The sequence below is a fragment of the Bufo gargarizans genome, chromosome 4 (assembly GCF_014858855.1).
Source record: "Bufo gargarizans isolate SCDJY-AF-19 chromosome 4, ASM1485885v1, whole genome shotgun sequence".
NCBI lineage: Eukaryota > Metazoa > Chordata > Amphibia > Anura > Bufonidae > Bufo > Bufo gargarizans.
The window spans coordinates 204,434,208-204,460,482 of record NC_058083.1 but is presented as its reverse complement, the minus strand read 5'-3'; the positions used below and the strand labels follow the sequence as shown (position 1 = coordinate 204,460,482).

At 40.8% G+C, this 26,275-nt stretch overlaps 1 protein-coding gene across 7 annotated transcripts in view; it reads right to left on the bottom strand.

The window, feature by feature from the left end:
• Positions 1-1,487: 1,487 nt before the first annotated feature.
• The window catches only part of TP63 (tumor protein p63), a 54,486-nt gene continuing 29,698 nt past the window's right edge, over positions 1,488-26,275 (bottom strand). The window contains exons 3-15 of one of the 7 annotated variants that reach the window (XM_044292234.1): positions 21,925-22,111; positions 21,410-21,525; positions 21,196-21,305; positions 20,926-21,062; positions 20,330-20,412; positions 18,919-19,043; positions 18,369-18,542; positions 12,129-12,242; positions 7,674-7,828; positions 6,846-6,990; positions 6,236-6,311; positions 5,550-5,643; positions 4,005-4,142 (exon numbers count right to left, since the gene is read on the bottom strand). In XM_044292234.1, coding sequence (XP_044148169.1) covers positions 5,566-5,643; positions 6,236-6,311; positions 6,846-6,990; positions 7,674-7,828; positions 12,129-12,242; positions 18,369-18,542; positions 18,919-19,043; positions 20,330-20,412; positions 20,926-21,062; positions 21,196-21,305; positions 21,410-21,525; positions 21,925-22,111 — 1,500 coding nt within the window. In that variant the 3' untranslated portion in view covers positions 4,005-4,142; positions 5,550-5,565. Of the gene's footprint in view, positions 4,143-5,549; positions 5,644-6,235; positions 6,312-6,845; positions 6,991-7,673; positions 7,829-12,128; positions 12,243-18,368; positions 18,543-18,918; positions 19,044-20,329; positions 20,413-20,925; positions 21,063-21,195; positions 21,306-21,409; positions 21,526-21,924; positions 22,112-26,275 lie in introns of all 7 variants that reach the window. The other 6 variants (XM_044292230.1, XM_044292231.1, XM_044292232.1 and 3 more) reach the window with 6 other exon arrangements.

The window sequence follows — 26,275 nt, the reverse complement described above, 5'->3', positions numbered from 1 at the left end:
AGGGAACCTGTCACCTCTACTATGCTGCCCTTGCAGAGACCCGCTGATTTCAGTGGGCTGCACTTCTGGGCTAGTAATCAATACTTTAACAGTACTGACAGAGAAGACCTCGTAGTGCGCGCTAGTGCTGCGAGAAAGATGAGACTCGTGGCCCCGCACTCCCCCGTCTCTTTCCTATGTGTAACATGAAATAAACCTGCCAGTCATGGTCAGGAGTTGGGGCCACAAGACTGATCCTCTCTCACATCGCTGGCGTGCTCTGTGGGGTTGCTCCTGTCAGCACTGTAAAAGTACTAAATTCTAGCCTCAGTGAGGGCAACATAGTAGAGGTGACAGGTTCCCTTTAAGTTTTGGTTCCCCCATGTCAGACTACCAAGGGTTCAAGCAGCTGACATCTTGATTTCAGGCTCTTGAAGGGATGATTTAGCTGGCACTGTACAAAGGAATTACTGGTAATTTGTCAGACTTACAAAATCCCACCCCAAGGAGTAAACCAGTAGAGTCACTGTTTAGCAGAGGGGCCACCTTGTTCTATTTAACTCAGCTCTCCAGTGTGAGAGAAGTCAGCGTCCAGGACACTTGTGGCTACAGATTGGGAAGCAGAGACGGACTGGGTAAGTGTTACAGATAAAATGTGGAATGTGATAATATAAAAACACATTATTAATGGGGTTTTCAAACTAATTTAATACTGATTACTTATCCTTAGGATAGGTCATCAGTATCAGATCGGTGAGGGTCTGACTCCTGGCACCCACACCGATCATCCGTTTGAAGAGGCTGCGGTGCTAGAGCTTACCAAACTCAGCATCGTCCATTGGATTGTGGCAAGAGTCCCCCACCAATCAGATACCGATGACCTATCATAGGTCATTATCTAGAAATAATGTTCATATATTGAGGGATGAAAACTTGGTTGTGTGCTGGACACAACAGTCAGGAACAAACTACAGTCCCTTAGGGTGCAGCCATCATCACTGGGACCCAAGTGGTCCCCAAGCATGAAAGAAAGGGAGGAAAAATGCTTGACTGGCCTTAAACAGACTTATTGGTGAATGTAAATGTATTGGTCTTAAATACAATGAATATGAAGGCGTAGAGCCCATTTATTAGGTATAGTAAGGCACAAGTGAACTGGTGATCAGCTTTATATCACACCTTTTAGTTCTGAAGTGATGCTACAGTATGTATAATATGTTGTACTACTCAGTGACACATTGCAACAAATACTGATGTAGGAGAGTTGAATTTGTCATATCATATGTTTAAATTGGCCAAGGAAGTTAAGAAAGCAGATGCCAGGCTTAGGATGTTGTAATTCAGTGTTCCTGATCCTTCCCCCCCCCCTGACATCTGCCATCAATCTGCCCCTACATAAATAATTGTCCTCCAAAATTACTTGCAATGACCAACAAGATGTCATTCTTGACACATACTGGGCTACTTTTGTAGTAACCACCAAAGTGTGACATTCACAGCACAAGGGAAACCATTAATTTTGTTTTATTTAGAAATAAATCAAACACATTTAGATAACTGAATTTGAAATTATACAAAATATTTACAATAAAAAACATCCGTTTTTTTAAGCTTGGAAGCATTTTTTTTTTTGAAATTTTATGTTTTATAGTAAATGACATCAAAATCCAGTGCTATCAACATTGAACGTCAGAGTCTTCGCCAGTTACTTCACGCAGTAGCTGGCATTGAGGAAGCAGATGTACAAATTACAATGAGAACAACCAAGACTTCCCCTTTGAATCATGAACAGCTTATTCTATGCTATCCGATAGTTCCAATATAGTTGAAATATAGGACTCTAAAGTTGAATATGTACAAACAGTTTAGGAAATAAACAATTGAAAATGAGAGTTTACAACTAAAAGCCCTTATATTAATAAAATAAATCTTATTCGGAAGTCCTGTTATCCCAAAAATACAAAAATTAGAAAAACAATTTATGAAAACAGAAATATACAATATGCTTATAATATATGACCTATCAGTGCTATAATAAGGCAGTAGCACAATGATACCTGTCAGTTTACAGTAAAGATTTGGCCTAGGTGGTCTATGAGAAATTATGTTTGTTATATTCTAACTTCAGTAGCACAGTATAGGACAGTAATTGGAAAAAACAAAGGCCCTGATTTATCAAGGCTGGCATGTGCTGCCCAATGAGGCATCATAAATGACCTGCCTTATCTGGCTCTCCCTGCGGCAGAATGAAATCTATGGCAGCTCAGACCTGCTGTACATTTCATTCATTTTCATTTTTTACGCCAATTTCTCGCAACACCCTCACTCTGCCCTTGCCATGCCCCTTTTCGTAGACTTAGTGAGGGCGGAGTAAAATGCAGACTGTGAGTAGAAAAGTCACTCATGCATTGGAAAGTTGTTAATCTGGTGGATTTGTGACTCTTCTAAGTCAAAAATCCCCCCCTAAGTGCCTGACCATATATTGGCATGAGTAGGATGTACAAAATGTCATGAATACTGGGCCTTATAACTATGCGTCCAATACATTTCCACTTAGTGGCTCTTAGACAATTTTTTGATGATAGATCCACTTTAGACTCTGTAGCTTACACTCACAATGCAAGTAATGCTGCTCTTTCATATATTAATCATCTAGCCTAAATTAACACAAATCATCCAAAATAATAAGACTACAACAAACGGTACCGTTGTCTAAGGTAATTCAGGGAAATACATTGGGTCTTATGTATCAAAGCTGTCTTAAAGGAGAAAAGTTGCCGCCTGAGACAGTTTTTATACATAAGACTCACCTGTACAAGATTTTGCCAATGGACTGGTCAGGACACATATCCGAAACAGCTAGTGAGAAGAAAACCAAGTGCTTATACAGATGTAGGATACTACTATACTGTACATCAAGTCTACTAAGATCAGACTATCTGGGCTATGAAATATACAGCAGTATAATGAAATGTAAACACTCTTGGGGTGAAGAAGCCTATGCACAAAGCTAATTCCTGATTGGCTGCTAAGAGCTAAAGCACGTTTGACTCATTCCAGTAGATCATCCTCATTGATATAACTCAATCATCCACTGTAACAAATGCAAAGCTTCCATTGGTTCTGCTAAATGGTCCTCATGGGCAAACCAAAAGAAATGCTTGAATCCTGATCAAAGGAACGACAACGATTTAATAAGTGCAACATCATCCACGTGAACTGGCGTGGGCATCTAAATAATTCCATGTCTGAAAATCAGTATTGGCAGAGCCTACACAAGCTGGCACAGGGAGCTTCTTTCTTTCAACTACCCAGACATTACAGTTATAGAGCAGATAATTGCTGGGTGTATATCTATTGGGTGTAGTCTTGTAAAGACACAGTGAAGAAATACTGGAAGAAATGAACACAGTAACATTGTATTGAGTTCAGTACAAAATAGGGCAAAAGAAAGATATGGCCACCACTTTTACAGTGAAATGAAATGTAGTCTTAGGGATAAATAGCATTGACCTTGTAGGAGTTGGTGTAACCGATACATGACATGTGATCAGATCCTTCTCGACAACATTTTCTGTTGTCACCCTTCGTTATAATGAATTATTCATACTGAAATTTATTATCCATACAGTTGGGTGATGCTTCATTTCTGCACAGGGCTTTACATAGCTGGAATATAAGTTACTGATGGCAACGGAGACATATACTTAGCTTAAAATCTTCATCTCTAACTTACGACTGCTCCCCACCATCTCCCCTATACATATATATACACATAAATACAATGGCGAGTGATGGAAACAGATAAGTTGAAAATATAATATTGGCCCTGCATGGCAACATTACTAGGAAAAGCAAGAAGTTAGTCATTCGCCCTCCTCCTTAATGCGCTGCTGCTTATTTCTGCGAGCATCCATATCAAAATTGAAGTCATTCCAATCGTCACGGGGTGGGAAGGAGATGGTCTGGCGCAGTGTGAACCTCACAGCATCAATAACTCTTTCACTGCGAGATTCGTTGGATCCCACGCTGACGGTAGAAGCACTGCTTGTTGTCCGCAGCAAATGAGGAGGCGATGAGTACTCATGGATTTGCCTATGTTCTACTAGACCTTTCCAGATTGCATGGCGAAACTGCTCTGGAATCTTGAGGCTAATCAAGTCCTAAATAATAAAGAAATTGAAGGTGAGAGTTTGCACAAAGCATTGGGTCCATGTATCCATTTACCTTCTAAATGGGGTTAAATACTTAAAGGGGTTTTCCGGGACTTACTTAAATGGAAGCAGTGCTGCAGTAACCAGGGACAATGACTACATAGTGTATGGATCTCATACACAGGAGCTTGTGTAACCAGCTTAACGATCGAATATTGATGACCTATCCTAACAATAGGTCACCACTAAGTAAAGGTTGATTTACACGGCCTGTTTATTGTGAATGACCGTTCCTATGAGCTCTCATTCCGGATAATCTGTCTGTCTAAAGATGCTGTAGAACACCCAATAAACAAGCAAAACAATTGTTTATGCAGACAGGTAGCTTATCGTTTCTGGGCAGCAGATCATGCTGTCTAAACCGCACTCAGAAAACAATGCAGCTGTATGAGGATGAGCGCTAGCAGCAGCCATGGCTCCTCCTCATACTGTGGAGGGGATTACTACATGCAGCTCTTCACCCTCTCTAACGAGCAGGCAATTGTCAAGAAGGAACGCCTCCTTCCCAACAATCATCTGCTCTTTGCCCCCGTGTAAATGCAGCTTGAGACCTGGAAAACCCCTTTAATTACTCTAGTTGGTACAATAATATGTTCTACAGCTTCTCAATCTTCTGACCAGCTAGAGCATGATGCCACTTGGTCAAAGTACATGGTAAAGAATTTTAAAAATATATAGTTTCTTATCTTTCATTTGCCTTTAAACTAGTTTAAAATAAGCAAAATAGGAGTCAAATATGTTACTAAACCAGTGATGCAGAGAAAGGCTCGTAAAACATCTGATCACTTTCATCTCAACTGCCTCACCTGCCCCACAGCCTGTATACTATATAACAACCTGCTCTACTTTCCTCCAACAACCATTCAACTTTGACTTTTTTTTTACTTCCCATGGGCTTATTCATTGGCTGTTTACAGATCCACAATTAGAGATTTAGTTTCATTTTGACATAGCAGTTCTGAAAGAATTACTGACACCCTCCGTGTAGTTAAAGCTACAAAAATGTAGTTGGTCACAGTGGATTTTATGTTTTTTATCCAAAGGCACGATGCCAAATAAAAACGAATGGTCAAATAGGCACCAACCAGGAAGAGCTCAATTTATGGGGAATACACTCTCAACTGCTGTTGCCACTTCTTGCTCCAAAGGTGACCTTAGAACAGGGAGCCATTCAAATTGATCTATGTTGGTTCCTAATGCAACGACTAAAAAACATTCTGAGTGTGAAAAGCAAGAATAGGACACGTTTCCATGCTACATGAGATTAAAAAAACTTTCTATTACTTGGGGAGTGAACATTGCTTGTTTTAGTTCTCATGGCAGATATGAGAAGTCGGAAATGGGTTGGAAACTCACCTCCATGGAGTAGTGCTCAATCTGATAGATGCTGCTCAGGCCCTGGGTAGTGAAATAGTCCAGACAGGATGAACATCCCAATCTCGCTAAAAAACTACAAGACAAGAAATAGTACTTTGTATAAAAAGCAGGTCCTGATTTAGAACAAAAGGCATTGATTTTCAAAATTTAGGTTTTCTGAAATACTACATGAGATATCAGACAACATAACGTCTGTTATGTGCTTTCTGAATCTTTTAGCACTTGGAGGCTTTTCACAACTATCTTTTTGAAGAACACGGACATCAAAGCTATTAAGTATGACAACTAAAAGGGTTTCCATAAAATGGCAGTCTCCACTCCTATTAATGAGAGATGAAGATTTCTGCTCAGGGGAGCGCTCAAACATGCTCTGAAAGTGGTAAAGCATCAAGACCTAGAGGGACCCACTGACAGCCAGAAGAGTCAACTCAGGAGTATAATGGCAAAGGTTGAAGCACCTGACCAAGCAAGCAGCGTAGCTGAAAGTGGCAGAGTTGTCGGGTACTTCTGGGTGAACCTCACTATTTCACTGTTGAAAAGATTTAGCCCAACTTCACAAATTTGATGTGAAGTGCCCAAAACTCAGCCATGTTAGCCAGAGGTATTTCTTAACACAAAGACTAGTAAAGGACTGGGTTGCAGAGGTAAAATTGGTGTCATCTCACCTCACGTCTTTCTTTTACTTGTCCATACGCATGCACAAATTGATTAGGGGCGGGGGTTGAATCCAAGCCCAGGTGACTGTAAGGGGGTGCAAAATACAACCCCTTACTTTCCATATATTTAATATGATTTAGATGTTGATACATAAAAGATGCAGAAGGCACTTACAATTTATAGAACAAAGTAAATTACAGACATGCCAATCTACTGTATTACAACATAAAGAGAACTAGTCGATATACAGCATGATGCACAGAAATCAATTAAAGTTCCATCAGGATGCAACAAAAATGAAGTTGCAAGAGCTTGAGGCAGCAAATACTTCAAGCTGAGACTTTCCATACTCAAGACAAGAAGAGGAACTGATAAGAAAGGTTGCCAAATGTTGCTCATATTTGATCCAGTAGATCAATTTTGGTTGACACACGATTAGTGCCTAGAAATACATCAAGCTTATCTCATGGATTTCTCTAGAGAGCTGGGTACATGCGGTCTCCTTTATTCGACTAACATATGGCATAGTGGTGGAGGAATAGTTTCTGGATATATATGTACACCCAAAACCAGAAGTCAACTCTCTAAAAATATGATTGGTGGTTTTTGTGCACTTACCTGGAGATGCTACAGTCTGTTGGATATGGAGGAGGAGGTGTGCAGTGTGATGTGGTTGTCATGGATAGGGAAGGAGGCAGTGTTTGTGGTGGGCTTAGTCCGTTAAGATCACCCGCCATTGGCATATGTGCACTTATCATGGGAACTGAAAAGAAGAAGAAACAGGATATAATGTAAATCAAAGACCATATATCTTACTGGTGCAAATAATCTCTTTTAGGGGGCATTCAGACAACTGTATATATTTTGTGGTCCATGGTTGTGTGAATGCACTCTTAGAGGAATGGTTTCCATCATTGTCTGATACAAACAGGACCGTGTTTGTTTGTGAAAACAGATAATAAAGGCCCATGCTACCAACACATTGACTGTTTCCCAGAGAAATGAGGGATAGAAGCCACTAGAATAGTTAATAAACTGCACAGAACTTTGGATATTTAGCTATGTAAGAAAGAAAAAAACTAGACATTCTAGTACAGTAGAACTGCTTACTGTAAAAACTTTAAACTGCTCATGAAACATTTTTAGATGCATCATGTATAGGTTTAGCAACATATGAAAAATAGTGACAATGTACATTTGATAAAATAATCTAAACTATGCTGCAGGGGAATGGAGCTAGGATGATATTACACAGACCTGATCTCTGTAATATCAGCATCTGTCCTGTGTTTGACCCAATGGTTGTTTTCCCACATGTAATATTTTGTTAGAAGAATAGAAAAGCCAATGTGAAATAGCAAAGCAATGGAGAATAGAATGATAAAGTAACGTTGTTTAAAACTTTTTGGGCTGGGACGGTAAGACTAGTACTGATTATCTACTTACTGTTAGATCCCATACCATCTGTCATGGCATTTGGAGTGAGGGAATTTCTCTGCTGTGGATTCATCAGCTGGCTAACTGAAGGTAGCTTGTTCATATTATTCATCTTGCTGAGGGGAGGAGAGGCAGAGCCAAAAGAAGGTTGTCCTTGTAATGATCTGCAGAGGTACAAAAAAAAATCCATAGATTATTAGTTGACCATTAAGTCGCAGTTCTACAGAATTAATGGAGATGAAGTAGATCACAAAAACAGAATATACTGTGCACAGACTAAATTAGGCCAGGACTACACGTCAACTTTGTTCACATAACATCAAGTCTCGTGACCCAGAAATTTCTGCGACTTGCTGCTGCATGACTATTATAAAGTGCAAACAAATTTTAGAACGTTCTCGAGCAATGAATGCACAGTTGCAGGTGACTTACAACGCGGTATATCATGTTGTGTGCAACTTGAGACCATAAATCCAAGAAGTTTGGATTTTTGGTGACAGTCGTGGTCAGTTTATGTCACAGGCAATGATCAGATGCAATGTCACAATGCAAAATTTAAATTTTGATAGTGTGCAACCAAAGTCAATGTGTTGTCCTGGCCTGAAAAGCCACCCAGATCAAAAATGGAATGACGTGATTTCTTTAACTTTCTAATAGTCCATCACACATTTAACAGATTTCGGAAAAAACACAGTTGGAACTTTCCACCATCTCAGATGAAATGTTGTTCACACACAAGGCCACTCACATTTGTAACCTAGATGTATGCTGCCTGATTTTTATGAAAGCCTGGAAAAATCCACAATCCCTTTTTTTATGTTCCTATAAGGAAGAAGTGATTTTTTCCCCTGACTCCATCATTCTAGTATCGGTGAACACATCTTCCGGGCAGGTATGTGAAAAGATAGGATCACTCTCACCCTCCAGGTATACGGCATCAAGCCAAGCGGAGGAGGTGGTGAGCATACACCCTGAGGCACTGGCTGCAGGACCTAAAGATTCAGTTACACAACTCAGATTCCAGACTTCGTTCATTGCTGTTTTGATAATGAGGAAAGATATACTGTGCATTGCAGGCTATTGCTGACAATGATAAAAAGGCTGATTACAGAACGGTGTATTTAAACTATGATTTAATCATAAATCATATGATTCAACTTTTATTATTGAGCAAGATGACTGGAAGTGTCTCAATGTCTGGAGCACGTTCACATGACTTAAAGGGGTTGTTCGGTCTACGGGGTGACAACCCCAAAGGTCATAAGCTGTGCCCAATAAATAAAAAACAAGAAAAAAAAAGAAAAAACTCACCTGTTCGTAGTTGCTATGCCACTGCCTTGTTCTGTATTGGAAGTGGCTTGGTCCCATAATGTCCAATCACTGGCCACATGTACTAGAATGGCATGTCACGCTAGTGATGAGCGGTTGTAGCACATGTGACTGCTGAAGCCTGTGATTGGCCACAGCAGTCATTGGACTGAGCCACTTCTGGTCCGGAACATGGCAGAGTTGTGGGAACAGAGAGACTGCAGATATTTCTTTTTTCATTGGCCACAAGTTAAAACAACTAGGATTGTGGACTCCTAGACTGGACAACCCCTTCGTTCTAGGCTAGCTAGTTAGCATGTCCATCTAATGATCTTACAAAGTAAAAAAGGGATGCTCAACCTACTTCCCTTCCCTACTATAGCTGACTATAGACACTTTGCTAGGAATTAAAATACAACTAACTTATGCTAGTCTGCGTCAGAATAAATTTGCAAGGCCGAAATGACATTATTACATTCAAATAACAAGTTGATAGGAAACATATACTCAACCTGGGTTTTGCTTGAGTCAGATGGGATCTATATTTTTTTGCATATTATTAGGCAACACTTAAATAGCATTCTGGAAATGTTCTGTTTTAGAAATGCATATCGAGGTTGACTTCTGGACCCACAGCAGAAGCTGGCTACTCAGAATGGGGGGGAGGGGGTGTCACGTGATCTAACGGCAGACCGGAACAAAGCAGATAATTCACCAATAAAGCTTCCTGTTTGAGAATTATCTGCACTATCTTTTACATCACGCACAAACGGAAGGGGGACAATGACAATGTGTAAAAACGGAATTCAGCAGTGCTAACTAAGATACCTACATGTCAGGATGAAACGGAGGTCATAAGCTAGGTGGATTCACACCACGTTTTTGCCCTATGTTTAACATACGCTTTTCCATCCTGCACACTGCAGCAAAAAAAAAAAAAAAAACGTATATGCTAGCTTATACATTTTTTTTTTTACAATGGAACCTTAAGGCGACAGATGCCTCTGTACGACATCTGTCTGATTATATATATATATATATATATATATATACACACACACATATATATATATATATACACTTTTTTTGTATCCGTTAAACGGAGGATAAAAACGTGATTTGACCTCAGCCTAACTCATGGGCTATGGGCATGGAGTCATAGTATAGTATACTCGTTTTGCCCGGTAACTGAACAGCTCTAGTGATGGGGGTTGAGTGCTTTGCAGCTACACTGAGGCATTTGTCTTAATGACCTTAAGACAAATTTGGATTAAGTACAAGAAAGAGAACAGGAACTGGAAGAAAAGACATCCGATGTCCAAGATAAACTAGTATAAATATTTATTGGCAATTTAGAACATGCAGCCACTCGAAACAGCAATTCAAGAGGGTGCCAAGGGGAAACCCAGAGGAATTTGTCCAAACAAAAAAAAGATTTGCCAATTTTTATGCAAGATCACATTTTTATTTTTTTAGATTGAATGACAATTGATAAGAAAGCACAGCATGGTCAAAGCATACAATCCAGTATTAACCTAGGTATTAACAGTACAGTGGTGATAACAGCATTGTAGATATCTATACTTATTTCAAAGGTGGTAACAATATGCAAGTAAGAAACAATGCAGTAAACAATACTAAGTGACTATGTCTGATGACCACATAGGAATAGTAATGCTGACAGAATGAACCTATCTTCTAATATCTGCATATTACCCATCATATTAAATACATTGTTTTAAAAAAAAAAGGTAGAAAGAAAAAAGCCAGATTTCACTGTATTGCTAATTGTATGACTTTATTCCAAGTATTCTTATATACCTTCATAGTATCTTAGCATGATGATGGATTGAGCCTAGATACATTATACGGTCATTAAAATTTGCATATGTTTCAAGACGTTCATGTAATCTAATGCATATTCCTTCCAGATAGTACTAATCTTATTTCACACTGATACAATTCATTTGTGCAGTTCACTCAATGTCTCAAATGCCTGACTATTTTAACCCTAAAACTACATGTACACTACAGCCCAAGCCGTGTGTTCTTCAATCATAAGCAATATGAAACACTTGTATCTGTCCAGCAGCATTTGCACATAATCTCACATGCCCAGCATTCACAAACATCAGCAACCTGGAAAAAACTATTTCCCCAGAGTTTGACATCTTTTAAAATGAGTAAAATATGATAAAAAAATAAATGTATACACATGAGGCCTGCTCAAATAGACACAAGGAATACAAATATCAATCCAGAAACATCTACCACTGAACAGGACAGGATAGAAGGCACGTAACCTGCCATGGCAGATCTGTGCTTGAGTCCCTTAATAATAAACTACAAAAAAATAAAATAAAGCCATCCTAACAACTCACCTCACACTTGTTTATAGAAATGTGCTCATACAACATCTCCAGGACAAGCCTTGGTGGAACAACTTAATAATGGAGTATGTCCACCATGACTTCTGCTCCTGTTACAGATGTCCAGGTCCTGGGATTCAGATCAACATTTTTCTTAGGTATATCTATACTAATGAATAGCATCTTAGCTCAGTTCCATAAATAACCTGTTACAGTATTCAGGCATTATAGCAAATGACTGACTACTCATAAGACTGACATACAATGTCAGCCATTTCCATAGTGCCCATAGAAAGATCTGTAAATCTGCCATAAGTGAGATACCCGTCAGCTGACTGCTCGTTCCCCCAACATCTATCTTTTCCAACCCTCTAAACATGTGTGCTTGGCCAAATGTGTATGTGTTCCCAGAGGGGAGTAAGCTGCCAAACAACTCTGGTGGCACCTTATCTTGCCAAAAATTTAAGTGCCTGCATTCAACCGTCCAATCCTTATGTCCTCAGACATCTGCCATCAGGGAAGAGTTAGGAGCCCCCCACCTACGATGGTAAGTCCCACTGTAATGACTGGGCTTGACTGATATACTTACTGTACATCTAATGCGTATGGTCAGCTTAAGTCTGAATCTCCAGCAGATGATAAGCATAATGAACTCCATGGGAAATATACTTCATTATTTCAATTTGTCCATCCAATAAGGACACTTAGGGCCCATTGATATGAATAGATTATCAGAAAAATTACCGGGAAAAGACATTTAAATAAATGTTTGGTCCTCATAACGTACCCTTGTAAAGCTTGTTTATCGAGTGATCCATCATTTATGTCTTGCATAAAATCACTGTTTGTCGCTGGAAAACACTGTGTGTAAACAGGGATGTTCTGTTGACAAACAATTAATCTGTATGGGGACAAACAATCGTATTAGAGATCATTCTTCCCCACATAGATTGAATGACTGCTGCATATAAATGCAGCTACATAAGTAGGCAAAGATTAGGAACAACGACTTGTTTCCAATCACTGCCCTGTGTATCAGTTCATGGAAATGGGCCCTTACTGTATCACTTATCCTCAATCATGAAACCTTTACATTACTCAATTACTCAAACAGCTTGAAAACTATCTATTGAATGCAGCTAATCATTGATCATCAGTACAATGTGTGCAATCCATGCACATAAGTTAAATCTATCAAGTTTATATCAAGTAAATTATATTTGCTTTTTACAACTTATTAAACCTTAAGCAGCCCGATTCTACTGGGAGGTAGCTTTAAATGGGTTGTCCACTATGGACAATCCCTGTCCAAGTGGTTTACTTAAATTAGTTCCCCCCTGTACTTGCCCAGGCAGAGAGCTGCACCTAAAAGCGGGTCTCCTAATGTATCTAGCTGTGACATGTGCACATACAGTATGTGCAGCTTTCCCTGTTTATAATGGCTAATCTCTGGGGTCTCCAGCACCTAGACCACAAATAAGGCCATACTCGCAGACCACAGCTAAGGTGAGATTCACATCTGTAGCAGAGGTTCTGATATGGGCTTCTGTTGCAGATTCCAACATAAATGCAGAACAATATGCTGTGGCATGCTGTGCAATTTTATCTAGCAGATTGATGGACACCATTACAGAATAGTCAGTGTGGTCCATCAGGCGCCGTTGGTGTTCGTAAGATGAAAGATCAAGCACGCGTTTTGTTTTTTCTGTTCCTAGACTGGCATAGAAGGTGGAAAATATGTTGTAGATGGGAATCTAGCCTAAATCATACAGGGGGTCAGACAGAAAAAAACGCCTACATTTTATGGCATATTTCTAGCACAGATTGTGGCAACTTCTCTCCGCTCAGGTCTAAAAAAAAGTGGGTGGTGGCGTGGGCGGGGAAGAGGACAGCCGGCAGGCCCATCTCATTTACCATTTTCTACGCCTGTTTAGGGTGTAGAAAATGGTCTAAATGTAAGACAGCAAGGAAGCCGTCTTACATTAAGACGTGGTGGAGGATCCAGCGAAGTTATGGAGAGGCCAGCACCTCATCATAACTCAGGCAGATCCACTGCCAGCGCAAGGGGTTATTAAGACCGGTGGTTTTAATAAATGTGCCCCACAGTTTTTGAAACTTTAGGGTACGGCCACACAGTGCTCCTTTCTAGTGGCAATTTGCTGCAGTTCTGCAGTGGATATTCCACCCTGGATTTATTTGCAGATTTCACCCTATGCATTGCAAATGAAGAAATCCATGGTGGCTATCCGCAGTGAAAGTTGACAGTGGGGCAATCTCATCTACTTTGCTGTTACTGTAAAACACAGCAGACTTGCCGCATGCAAAACCATGGCAGGAGATCTGCAGTGTACCCGATCCATGTGGACGTACTCTAATAAAATAAATAGTTCTAGGGGGGAAAAAAGTATCCTATTTGTAACATAAACTCAATAAAATAAACAATGCTGCGAAAATACTGTAGCCTGCCTTAAAAATTGTGGTTTTAACCACACAGTGTGAATAGGACTTCATAACGTTCCCTTCAGACCTGTGTAACATCTGCTGCTGCAGTTACTGTACCACAACGGTAAAAACAGAGGAAAGAAGACCTGGAAATACACTCGGGTGCTTTATGTACAAAGCAAACGAAACATAGCTTACTGATGGGCAAACCTTCAGGGAAACCTCACCTGAACAGTCATAGATATGATTGATGATTTCACATCGTAAAGCCCTGTATGTCTACTGTAGCTCTGTGACCAGACAGTATACTCATTAGAGAGGGGGTGTGCACGGTTGTGAGTGCCATTGACATTCATAGTAGACCAAAGTGAATTCATGTATTCCCAAACCATCTGGAGAAAGTGATCGAACTGTTAGGCTAGTGCTACACAGTGGCTAAAGATCAAAGTATTGGGATGCTACATTCCAAAATAATGAAAATGAATATGGTCAGCCTGCCACTCACAAGTTGCCAAGAATCAAGTCACCGTGTAGACCTAGCCTTAGTTACAAAGTACGTTCATTAAGGTTAAGCTGTAGAATGGTGTCATTTTCATTAGATAGCAGTCATCATATGTATCCCATCAGGTAAAGACAGGCTGAATGAACTGGCAGGTATTCATTTTCCTGTCTAACAGCAGTATTGTCCTACAGCAAGGCAGCGTGAGGAATCGTCTAGATTTCATGGAAACATTGCAAGTTGGGGGAATGCTGAGTGTTTTGGGAAGGGATCTTTGTCTTTGAGAGGTTCTCCCAGAGGTTCCATGAGTTCATTCCGGAAACAGGCAGATAGGAGACTGTAAAGAAGAAACCAGAGAAGAAAAGAAGAAAAGATGAAGGAGTTGGAAAGTGCAGTGACACCAGTATGACCAAAGTGTGACACTCTCATGGGTGGGAGACATTTGGAAGAAAATTCTGCTACCACTGTTGATATCCATTGTGCAGAGCCTATGAAAAACCCCTTCCACGAAGAAGTGAATTAAGGACAGCAAAGTGGAATAGGCTCCTCTTAATAGTGTGTACCTGCTGGCCAGGTGTTAGAAATGTCTTAGTCTGTCCTTCTTTCTGTTAGAATTGGCACACAGCGAACAAATATTCATACAATATTGCCTTTCTGGGAAAATGGACGTGAGAGAGCAAGTGTACCACAAAGATTGAAAAACAAAGGCTTACAATGTTGGGATTACAACACGTGCCAGCTCTGTAATTTCCTGAAATTCAAGCCAATAGCATGAGTGCGGGACAGGCTGCATGCTTAAGGTGGAATGAAACCTAATGCTTCCTTCCTACTATTCCATCTTGATATGGCTCCAGTAACAAAACCACCTTAATGCCTCAAGTTTAAATTATAAGTAAGTCAAGCACAAAATCGCCTTTCTGACAAGGGAAGATTTGGACACTGTGATTTCATTATTCTTGTGCTATCTGTGTTTTCTAATTGGTTTAGTCATCATCCTGTTGACGGAGATGTGTTGTATTACATCCACCGCTGCTATGTTCTGACCTCCACTATGGGAGGTTCATAGACACAGCCAGAGTTCTTCTTTACGTACTTACTCTCGCTTTTAGAAACGGACAGTACCTTGCATAAGGCATTTGTTTCTATCAGGTCACCTATATATCTCAGCCGTACTGCTGAAAAGCAATGTATACGGCATATAGAAAACAGGTGTGCATAAAAAAAACACAGCACCCTGCAAAACCTGAGATAAAGGAACAAAGCGTCAACACCTTAACGGCACAATGAGCGGTGGGGGAGCTGTAATTTTAGCAGTCACACTGTGATCACAGAGGTGCGAGAGGGTTAGCGAGGAAAAACAAAAAACACACATTAAAAGAAATGTGGCATGCAAAATGGGAGACTTGAAAGAAGAGCAGAGAAAGGAAAATCCACTACAGTGACAATCTTGAAAGGACTGTCAACATTTCTCCAGACCATATGTCTTACAATGATGAGTACACTTGATGCACCTCCTCCAATGAAATAACAAGTCTGCTTTAATCTTTTTGGTAGGACCTAAATCTGCACATTCAATGCTTCGTGCAAATTCAATGGTTAGTGGTAGACACTACAATGCAGTTTATTTTACTACTGCCCAAGAAAAGTGCATGCGCGATAATGAATAGACACAAGGGGGGGGGGGGGCGAGGCGACATTTTAGGACAGGATTTTTTTTGTATCAGAATATTTGGCCTGTGATATTTTTGTTAAGGCCTCATGCACACGACTATGTGTGTTTTGCAGTTGGCAAAACGCAGATACTGGCCGTGTGCATGCGGCCATTTCTTCCCTTCTATAGAAATGCCCTATCCTTGTCTGTAAAACGGACAAGTACAGGACATGGTCTAGCTTTTTTGCGGGACTGTGGCATGACCATACAGACGCGGACAGCAATCCCCATTAAAATTAATCTGATCTGCAAAAAATGCGCAAAAAAAAAAATACGGTTATGAGCACAAGGCCTTACTGTAAAATTCATGACCGGTATTTATGTTGATTTATAATTGTGCTTAGAAAGTGGTGTATTTTTTCTGCTGTAAGACACCGTGCACTACAGGATGGATATTTGTGACACGATAGGCCACATTTAAAGCCACTTTTTAGACCACATTGGGCCTGGTATAGTTTTGGACCACAAGCTACAGCTGTATAAGACTGAGACAAAAGGCAGCAAAGGTACGACTAGACAAAAACTTAGTGGATAAGTTGGCCGGCGCGTCTAGCATGTCAGAATCTTCATATATCTTGCACAACAAAATTGCACCCTAAATTCTCTAACAAATACAGTAAGATTGTAGACGCACATATATTTATAGATCTCCCCCAATATATCCGATAATTTCTATAGCAGGAAATACATACTACTACCAGTGCTTGTCTATGGAGGTTACATGAACCTGTCTACAATGGGTGAGGCTTAAAGAACAGAACTGAATAAATCAGGAGCGATGTCCATACACTGTCGCCCATACAGTGTCTGCTGCCCTCCGTATGCCCCTTTCCCCACCAACGTACCTAATGAAAAAGTGCTTGTGGAGGTTGAAATCTTTAGGTCTACAATGTGGTAAAACTGAGTGATAATTATAAAAATATATCAGTATATATTACAACCGAAAGCATCATTATAAAAACCTTTTTCGCCTTTATTATCTTCACACAGTTGCTCCTCCTCAAACTCTGTCCAAACTTAACTCAAGGGGGCCGCCCTTTTGGACAGTTTACAACCAATTTAGAGAGCTACTCAAGCCTTTCTGGCACAGGACATGTAGCTGCCTCTTATTTAACTGCAACTACATTGCCAGAAACACCTAAAGGGACTGGCCAGTTCATATGACTGGCTGCACATGTGCTGGGGACAACACAAGCATCCAGTGTCGGACTGGGGTGCCTAGGGCCCACCAGTAAAATGTATTTTGGGGGCCCACCAGTAAGGATACATTCAAACATTACCTGCTCACACAGCAGCAAGATGCTACCAGATGAGTGAATATGGGGGTCCCTGCAGCAACTTTAAGAAGGTAGGTCCTAGGGAAAAGAGGACACTGGTAGCTTTCCTCTATACCTAGAAGTCGTCTCGGCTCTGATCGGGTCGATAATAATAAACTGGGGAGTTTCTTTAATAATCTATCAAGTTTTTTATATGACTATAGGCTGGTTGAGGGGCTGTATATTGAATATATGTACGTAGTGCAGTAAGTCTACTGTGTAATGTGCCACTTGTGCAGGGAGACTAGGGGCCCACCTTGCTCAGGGGCCCACCGGGGACTCCCCTGTGGGCCAGTCCGAGCCTGTATGCATCCTGCTAGTAGTAAGCATTATTAAACTATCGGCACTGATGTCCGATAGTTTAATACAACTAAACTATGCAGGTCCCCTCACCTGCTTCCGGGCGAACATGGCCGGTGATGGAGGGTTCTGTCCATCAGTAACCTCCATAACCTTACTCTGGGGACAGACAATGGAACTAGCGCATGTGCAGTTAGCTCCCAGTGTAAGTGAATGGAGGCTGCTGATGTTTAGATGCCTCTATCAATGGCTATATTTGGGGCAAAGCTCCCCGAAGCAGGTGAGTGGGCCTGCATGTAAATATGAACTAGTCTTATTAAACTACTGTACAACAGTGCCAAAAGTGTAATAATGCCTATTACTAGCTGCATGCATTTGTCCTTCCCAGCACATGTGCAGGTAGAAATATACACTGGCCAATCCCTTTAGTAACCTTGGCATTTGCACTTTTCCTCCTCCTCTCTGCTACTTTTCCAATGTACCACGTCTTATCTGTCTATAATCAGTTTTCCTACTGACCAATCAGTCGGGAGAGCATCAAATGTCAAGAATATTTCACTTCTGCTGTAATACCTACATCTTATGGTACTTTATAATTACTACATACACAGAATATACATAATACAATGATAGGCTGTCCTATTCCTGCATCCTGTAGTACACCGCAGACCGAGCCAGAACTTCCATGGATCACCTATATTTGCATATCATGGTGAATTAAACTCTAACACAGGTTAATAGATGGTATTGAAGCTGTACCGTTCATTTAGGTAATTTTCGTCTCTGACATCTTGTTCTATTGGAGAATACTTTAGATTGTGTTCCATGTAGTTGGGGCTGTTCTGCATTCTTTTTTGCCATTGATGTCTGGAGAAGATGTCACTCCTCCCTGTATTTCGGGAGCCAGGCATGTTGCTTTGTAGGCTTCTGTCCCTAAGCAATTTAATGTCACGTATTAAGAGTTTTAAAGCCAAGTTGATGAAAAGTAATGCTATCCCAGGAAGCGCAGATATTTTATTATATGGCATTATACGACTATACCCTGAGATGGACAATCCTCCCTAGATACTTGTAAAACTAAGACAAAAGGAAACAATCTGCCATTTGCATTTATGTGAGCACGTCTGGATAAAGCATTATAACTGCAGCTAGAAATTACGTTACTAATTAGTACAGGGGAAATAAAAAAAAAATGCAAAGTGGTGATCTATAGTAATAATAAAACATGCAAAAATCATTCCCACACCAAACAATGCACACAAACACAATTTTATATTTTATTTTCCTTTTATCTTCTGAATATACTTACTGTTTCTGCAGTAAATGCTGCTGCTGCTGTCTGTAGGTCTCAATGGTATGTTGTGGAATGTACTGCATGAGCTCCAGAGACTCTTTAATCTTTAATAGCGTTTCATATATCTCCCGGCCTTTTACCTACAATTACAAGGTTACAATGAAAACTAAAATGATTATGCTAATAACTTACTCTATATGCAAAATTTTATTCTCATTCACGGGTCCAGCTTCCGGCAAACAGTTGGCTTTGCCAGAGGAAACCATGTCTGGCCAGACAGCTCCGATATAGAAGACATTTATTACTCTTCATTCAGGCTCATAGATTGGGAAGCTGACCTTCTAATTAAACCATACTTAAAGGGGTTATCCTGGAAATAATACTGATGACCCATCCTCTGGACTGTCGGGACAACCATCGATCAGCTGTCAGAAGAGGCCAGCGCTCCATAAACCATATGAAATCACCGTACATTGTTCACATGGCCTAGATGCAGCTCAGCCCTATTGACGTGAATGGGGATGAGCTGCAATACCAAGCACAGCCGCTGTCTTATGTACGCCATGGCAGCTCCCTGGAACAGCTGATTGGCGGGGGTGCCAGGACTAGGACCTCTGCCAATGTGATGATGACCTATCCAGAGGACATCTGTCAGCAGATTTGTACCTATGAAACTGGGTGACCTGTTGTATAAGCACTTGGCAGCTGAAGAAATCAGTGTTGGTCCCATTTTAATGAGAGAAATTATGTTTGAATATAGGCAGATGAGCCTCTAGGAGCAACGGGGACATTGCTGTTACTCCGCGAGGCTCTGCTCTCTCTGCATTTTGATTGACTGTTTCAGGCAGTGAAAACGTCACCATGCCTGGCCATGTCATGCAAAGTGGAGCGGATGCAACAGTTGCAGAGATAGCAGAGCCTCTAGGTGTAATGGTAACACCCCTATTGCTCCTATATTAAAACATCGCTTTTCTCAGAAATGTGGGTACATATGAACATGGGACCAACACAGATGCCTTCAGGGGCCAAGTGCACATGTAACAGATCAGAAAGTTTCATAGGTACAAATCTGCTGACAGATGCCCTTTAAATTACACCGTATAATTTGGATGCAAGATCTAAGGGAGATGTACGGTAAGAGGGTATATGCATGGAAAAAAAATGCATTTGTGCCATAGTTTTTACAGGTAAAACATGGTTAATATGTGAGTTTCGCCTGCAAAAACGCATGCAGTTTTTTCCAATGTGGTTTTGATGCGGTTTTAACTGCACGCCACCCACTACGTGCCGTCTATTGCTGGGTTCCTTCTTGCTTTACTTAGTATGGGACTTCAGTTACTGCTGTTTTAATATACATATAAATACAGATCTACAAAAAAGGTAAGCATACTAATAAAGGCAGACTGGAATAATGTGTGTGACTCACAGGTAGGTATAACACCTCATCATCTGGTAACCGCCGTTTTTTTACAGACGTCATCTGAATACCATGGGTGGTCTGTCGAAAAGCTGTTGGAAAAAAATAATCAACAGAGATAAACATTGAAGGCATTTATGCATCAAGTTGTGTCTTCTGAATCTACAGTATATGACACTAACTGGTAGACTACATTATGGGAATTGAAGACTTTCACTAACTAGTCTTCTTGAACAACCAGTGTGTCCTGTTGAAATGGAACCATGGGCCGTACTGGTTACCATGACATCAGACAGCCATACTGAAGCTGAAGTCCAACAGGTGCAACCCTAGACCTCCCAGGAACAACATAAGACCTTGAAGCAGAACAACACTAAGTTCAGTTTAGAAGAACCTCAGGAGGTCTCGGAATTCTGGGCATAATTCGGACAATAAATTGAGGTTGTATTACAGAACAACATAAGACCTTAGTGTGAATTAAATTCAGCTGAGAAGAACCTCAGGACGTCTAGGAATTGTGGGCATGAATCGGACATTAAAATTAAGGTTGTATTACAGCTGTCTTAAACATGCTCACAACCACCAGCTGCAATGAATGAACTTACATTGCTTCATACCTTCTCCATTTTTAGTGGTGTCTGAACCTTGCTGTTTCCGGATACTGTCCTCATCTGCTTTTCTGTCTCTGCCTGGACAGGCACAAATCCGAGCCTCGAAACACCTGCGTCCAAGTACTTGACCACTGAGCAAAGTCAAAGACAAAAATATTAAACCTTGTAAGGAGGACGCTTTATGTGGTGAAGTGATATGTCATCATGATGTATATCACAACAACTAAAACATGAAAGCTTGGTGACAGATGTTCAGATACTCACTCTCTAGTTTCCAGGGTTACAATAATCAGAATTGGCCGACGATTCATTCCCCCAACACAGCTGCTGTTGCACATGAAATTGTATAATATCGTTGTGAATTCTGTGCCAACCTAAAATATATAATAAAAATTAAATCAATTATGAGAAGGCCCTGTCTGTTTAGAGTGCATTCCATTGAAATGCAAAAGCTATGCCAAATGCCACCACTTCTTACCTGTGGAGGCTCATATGGCACCAGAACACTCTGTCTCCCAGTAATTGGATCTTCCACATACTGTGCATGGCTGTGTCCCTCCACTCTTATGAGGTGACTGGCAGGTGCCATTTGACCTACAAATCAAAGAATGCACAAAAGCGTTGTCATTCTATAACTTTACTAAATGTCTTAGCTCAAGTACTGCCCTAAAAGTGTTTCCAGGACTATAAAAAAGTGGCTATCGGTTGTATCTGGTATTGCACCCCAGTTTCACTGAAGTGAATGTGGCTGGAGCAGTAGTGATCAGCCCCCCGGCTCCATACACTTCTTTGTACATCACTCCCAGAAGAAGCTAAGGTAGCTATGGGCCAACATCTGCACTTCCACACAGTTCATAGAGGGCAATCGGGGACTGTGGAATCCAAATGATCGAACCCCTCGCAACCTAACCTGGGGCTAGGTGATAAAATACTTTCAGTGGGATAATCCCTTTGGCTACAAACTACAGTATGGAATTTTTTTTGCTAACATACCCTCATTAAACTCTCGACTGAGCTCATGGTTCGGGCAACGTTTTACAACTTCTGTGACATGTTCGGCCTTCTTGTAGACTGGCATTGCCCTGATAACGGCTCCTTGTGGCGGTGGAGTCATCACTTTGATCTGAATTGGACAAGTCTTGGCAATTTGGCAGTAGAGCTTCTTCAGATCTGTAGAATACTGAAAGACAACAACATTGAGAATTACTGCTAAATTCAAGCATTCAGCATTCTTCAAGAATACACATTTCAAAGGGTACAAGAAGGTGTGAGTAAGGGTGGGTTCACATCACGTTTTTCCTATCCTTTTAACGTATACAAAAACGTATACGTTAAATAGATGCCTCAGACTGATGCCATACAGTGGCATCCATTAACCGGAGAGTTCCATCCATTGTAAAAAACAAAAAACAAAAAAAATGTATACGTTTTTCAACTGGACTGTGCAGGATACAAGGACGTGGTATGCTGTGTTTTTATACCGTATATGTCAAACGGTGGCATAAAACGTGATGTGAACCCAGCCAAATCTGTACCAAGTACTTCTGCCACTGTGCCCACTATAGGTGTGGCAGCACTTAATCCCTAAACCTGCCTTGTTATGTACATCAGACATTCAGATTGTAATTCACCATATCCATGAGATCATAAAATTATCAGCAAGAAGATTAACACCATTTTCAACTACATAAGCCGGCAAAACAAACAGATGAGCAATGGGAAACCGTATTGTCATGTAACCAGGTGTTGGTAGGGCGCAGCACTAACAGGATTACACTGGCGGCTTAACTAAAGAATATTTACTAGTTCATTTTTGATACAGTAGTAACAGCATAAAAGACGGTGTACTAACGTATAGGCTGTTACACCTTCCAAGCAAAGGTACTGGAATAAGGGTGCCGCAGCAGCGTGAACCCATCAGAGCTAAGGAATGCCGGATTCTATATACCGTAAAACATATCTCCTTTGGAAGTTGGATAGGAGTTTTTGTTTTGCACAACACTAGAACCATAGTATTCCTGGTGTCCATTAGCCCTTATTCCATATCTCTCAGAGTTTGCTGGTAGACACTGCGCATTTGTCTCATGCCCCCAGGCAGAGGATTAAAACATAATTGCTTTAAGTAGCCTGCAGATACACCAACCACTGCCAGGAGAGAAAGACATTTTAAAATCCACATTGCAAAACACATTCTTTTTACTTTCTTCTTGGAAACTCGAGAAAAGAACTGCATTAGGAGTAAACACCAAATGAAATAAAACAAAAAACATGCTAATACACAAGGCACCATGTTTACTGAAGTGTGCTGGCTAACCTAGAGCAGAAATGCCCAACCTGCGGCCCTCCAAAACTACAACTCACAGCATGCCCGGACAGCCTACAGCAGGGCATGGTGGGAGTTGTAGTTTTTCAACAGCTGGAGGGCTGCATGTCGGACATCGACTGGCCTTTTACAGTGGTCTTTGGTATTCCTCCTAACACTGGAGGATGTGCTTAGTTTCTGACAATGTGCGCATGCAGCATCATAAATTGTGCCTATCCTCTGCCACCCCGTGTGCCTGGAAGGACAGCTACTCCACATGGTAGCTGAAGGAAATTTGAATCATCATTTATGCCAGATGGTGAATGTGCAAGGGTCCACACTACTCCCCCTTTTCAGAAACGGGTGTAGAAACAACACTTGCACCTACATTTGTGACATTTTTATGCCAGTTTCTGGTATACAGGAACATAGTGAATGTCCCCCATTGTCTAGTTAAGATACCTCTTTTTCATATATCCAATAAAGGAATTCTAAGTTAATAATAGGGGGGGGGGGGGGGGGGGATGTCTCAGTTTTAGGTTCCTTATCTTATTATTCCTTAACCCACTGACTCAAATGGGAACTGTGAAATGCTTCATCTTTCCTCTCGCTGTTCTGCAGGGACATTGAACACTAAAGTTGGCCATACATATTAGATGTATGTTCTCCAATCATGTGTAAGGCAGCATCCTTATTCAACCAAACGGGTCATCTCTAGTGTTTGGCCAGTTTTACTTCTGGGTTTCTCTACAGATTAAAACTGACCAAGAAGGCTTGGAAACTACGAGAGAAGACAGAATACACAGACTGCAGCTGGGGAGCAGGAAGATCTGTCCGCTATATCTATGAATGTGGCAAGGAAGGTTAAAGGGGTTGTCCAAGATTAGAAAAACATGGCTGCTTTCTTCCAAAAGCAGCAGCCCTGTCCACAGCTTGTGTGCGGTACTGAAGCTCTTCAATGGAGCCAAGCTGTAATACCAGGTGCTACCCATGGACTGGGGTGGTGCTGCTTTTGGAAGAAAATAGCCATGTTTTTCTAATCCTGGAAAACCCTTTAATTAAAGGGGTTGTCCGCTTTCTGGTTACTGTTGACCAATGTGTTTTTGAGATGATTTGATGACAATTACTAATATAACCTTTGTTGATATTCTGCACCATTTTCTATATTTCATAAGATATGCCCCAATGTTTGCCAAAACTTTTGTGCTGTCCACACAGAGGTCCTGTCCATAACATGGCTGCTGATGGAGGGTCATGTGACCAGACAAATCACCTCCATTCACATACACTGCACCTGGTTCTGTTGGGAGTTTAGTGCAGGTGCAGTGTGTTTGAATGGAGGAGACATCCCATGGAGATGATTTTCCTGGTCACATGACCTTCCATCACCAGCCATTTTAAGGACAGGACCTCTATGAGGACATCAGAAAAGATTTTGTAAATAAGGGGGATACCTTATGAAATATAGAAAATGGTGCAGAATTTCAATAAAGGCTATATTAGTAAGTGTCATGTAATCATCTCAAGAGCACATTGGTCAGCAATAACTAGAAAGTGGACAACCCCTTTAAGGAAAAGGCAGATTAACCGATTGCATATACATTTTATCACAATCACAAAGCCAGAGGAATGAATACCGGTTTATTTTAAATTATTATTATACTATGTAACATTATATACATAGAGCGGATTCAGTTCATATGTCAATACGTGTTCTTGTACAAAAGTCGTAGAAGCAAGCTCTTGTGTTAAGTACCTGTGCATGAAAAGCTCTACCTGTCATTCAGCTCCTGGAAATGACAGTGTTATCTGTCACACTACATATCCGCCACGTGGCTGATCATCATCTCTACTATATTTAATACGAAGTAAAAAGAAAACAAGCGACAATATTCATGGGGCTACAGAAAGCAGCATAAAATGGGCAGGCACCCACGATGGCGGACTACCTGCAGAGCAAACAGAAGACATATTTTCTCTGTCTATAGATACGGTATATATCTGGAACAACATTTGCTCTTGTATCTAAATAGCAGGTACAGAAAGGTGATGTTTGCCTGACTTTCCATACAGTTGCAATACCCTAATCACCTTGAAAGTGTATTTGTATTTCAACCATACCTGCTGACCTAACCTAATCCAGTTTAAAAGCCTGTAAATACCCATGGCAGCACCCGTCCAATGATTCCGTATGCACTGGTAAATAAGAACAAACAGTGAAAAATGTAGCCTGGGGAAATATGTCTTGCAAGTGATATCCAGTACTCTTATTGCTGCAATCCGGGATCAGGTTACCTGGCATGCCATTCCTATTCAGCTCCTTGTTTTCAGGTTCACCTGCAATGTCATGTTTTAATAGGCAGGCTTCGGGTAGGCACATCAGGAGAACAATGGCAGATTCGGGTACATTAATAATAACACGTTTGAAAAGAACATTCCAATGAACATGACCCTACCGCCACCTGCCTTCTGAGTACATCGAAGACAATGTACATGCCTGCCTGTTTCCAACACCAGACACCTGTCTGCTTTCTTAAAAAAATGCATTTTGTAATATCTTTCCAGGTATAAAATAGATCTTCTCATGTAGGTACCAAATATTCTGCTTTTAGGGTGGCTAGGGTGACAATGAATTAGTCCTACACCAATCAGATCACCTGTTTCATTGAATAATAGGATCTGGGAAGATGAATATTGGCAACATCTTTTCTTAGAATAGTGGCCTGATTTTGTGCCTCTGCTACCACGCCAAGTCTTTCCAGAAGCTAAACTGTTGTATCAATCTTTTGGACATCATCTTTGGGAGTGATTTATGTGATAAGATCCTTAAATCACGGCACATAGGACTGGTCATACCACTAGTACTAGACAAAATCTGAAATGGTCTACATAACTTTTTCTAAATCGTCAATATAAAGGCTTGTCCAGTTAAAAAAACAACTTTTCATACACCCTAGGCATTCTGAGAAACCTCATCTCTTGGTCAGCATGGAGAGCAGTTACATAGAGTGACATTGACTTTGGAAGACCTGTCCTGTTCTG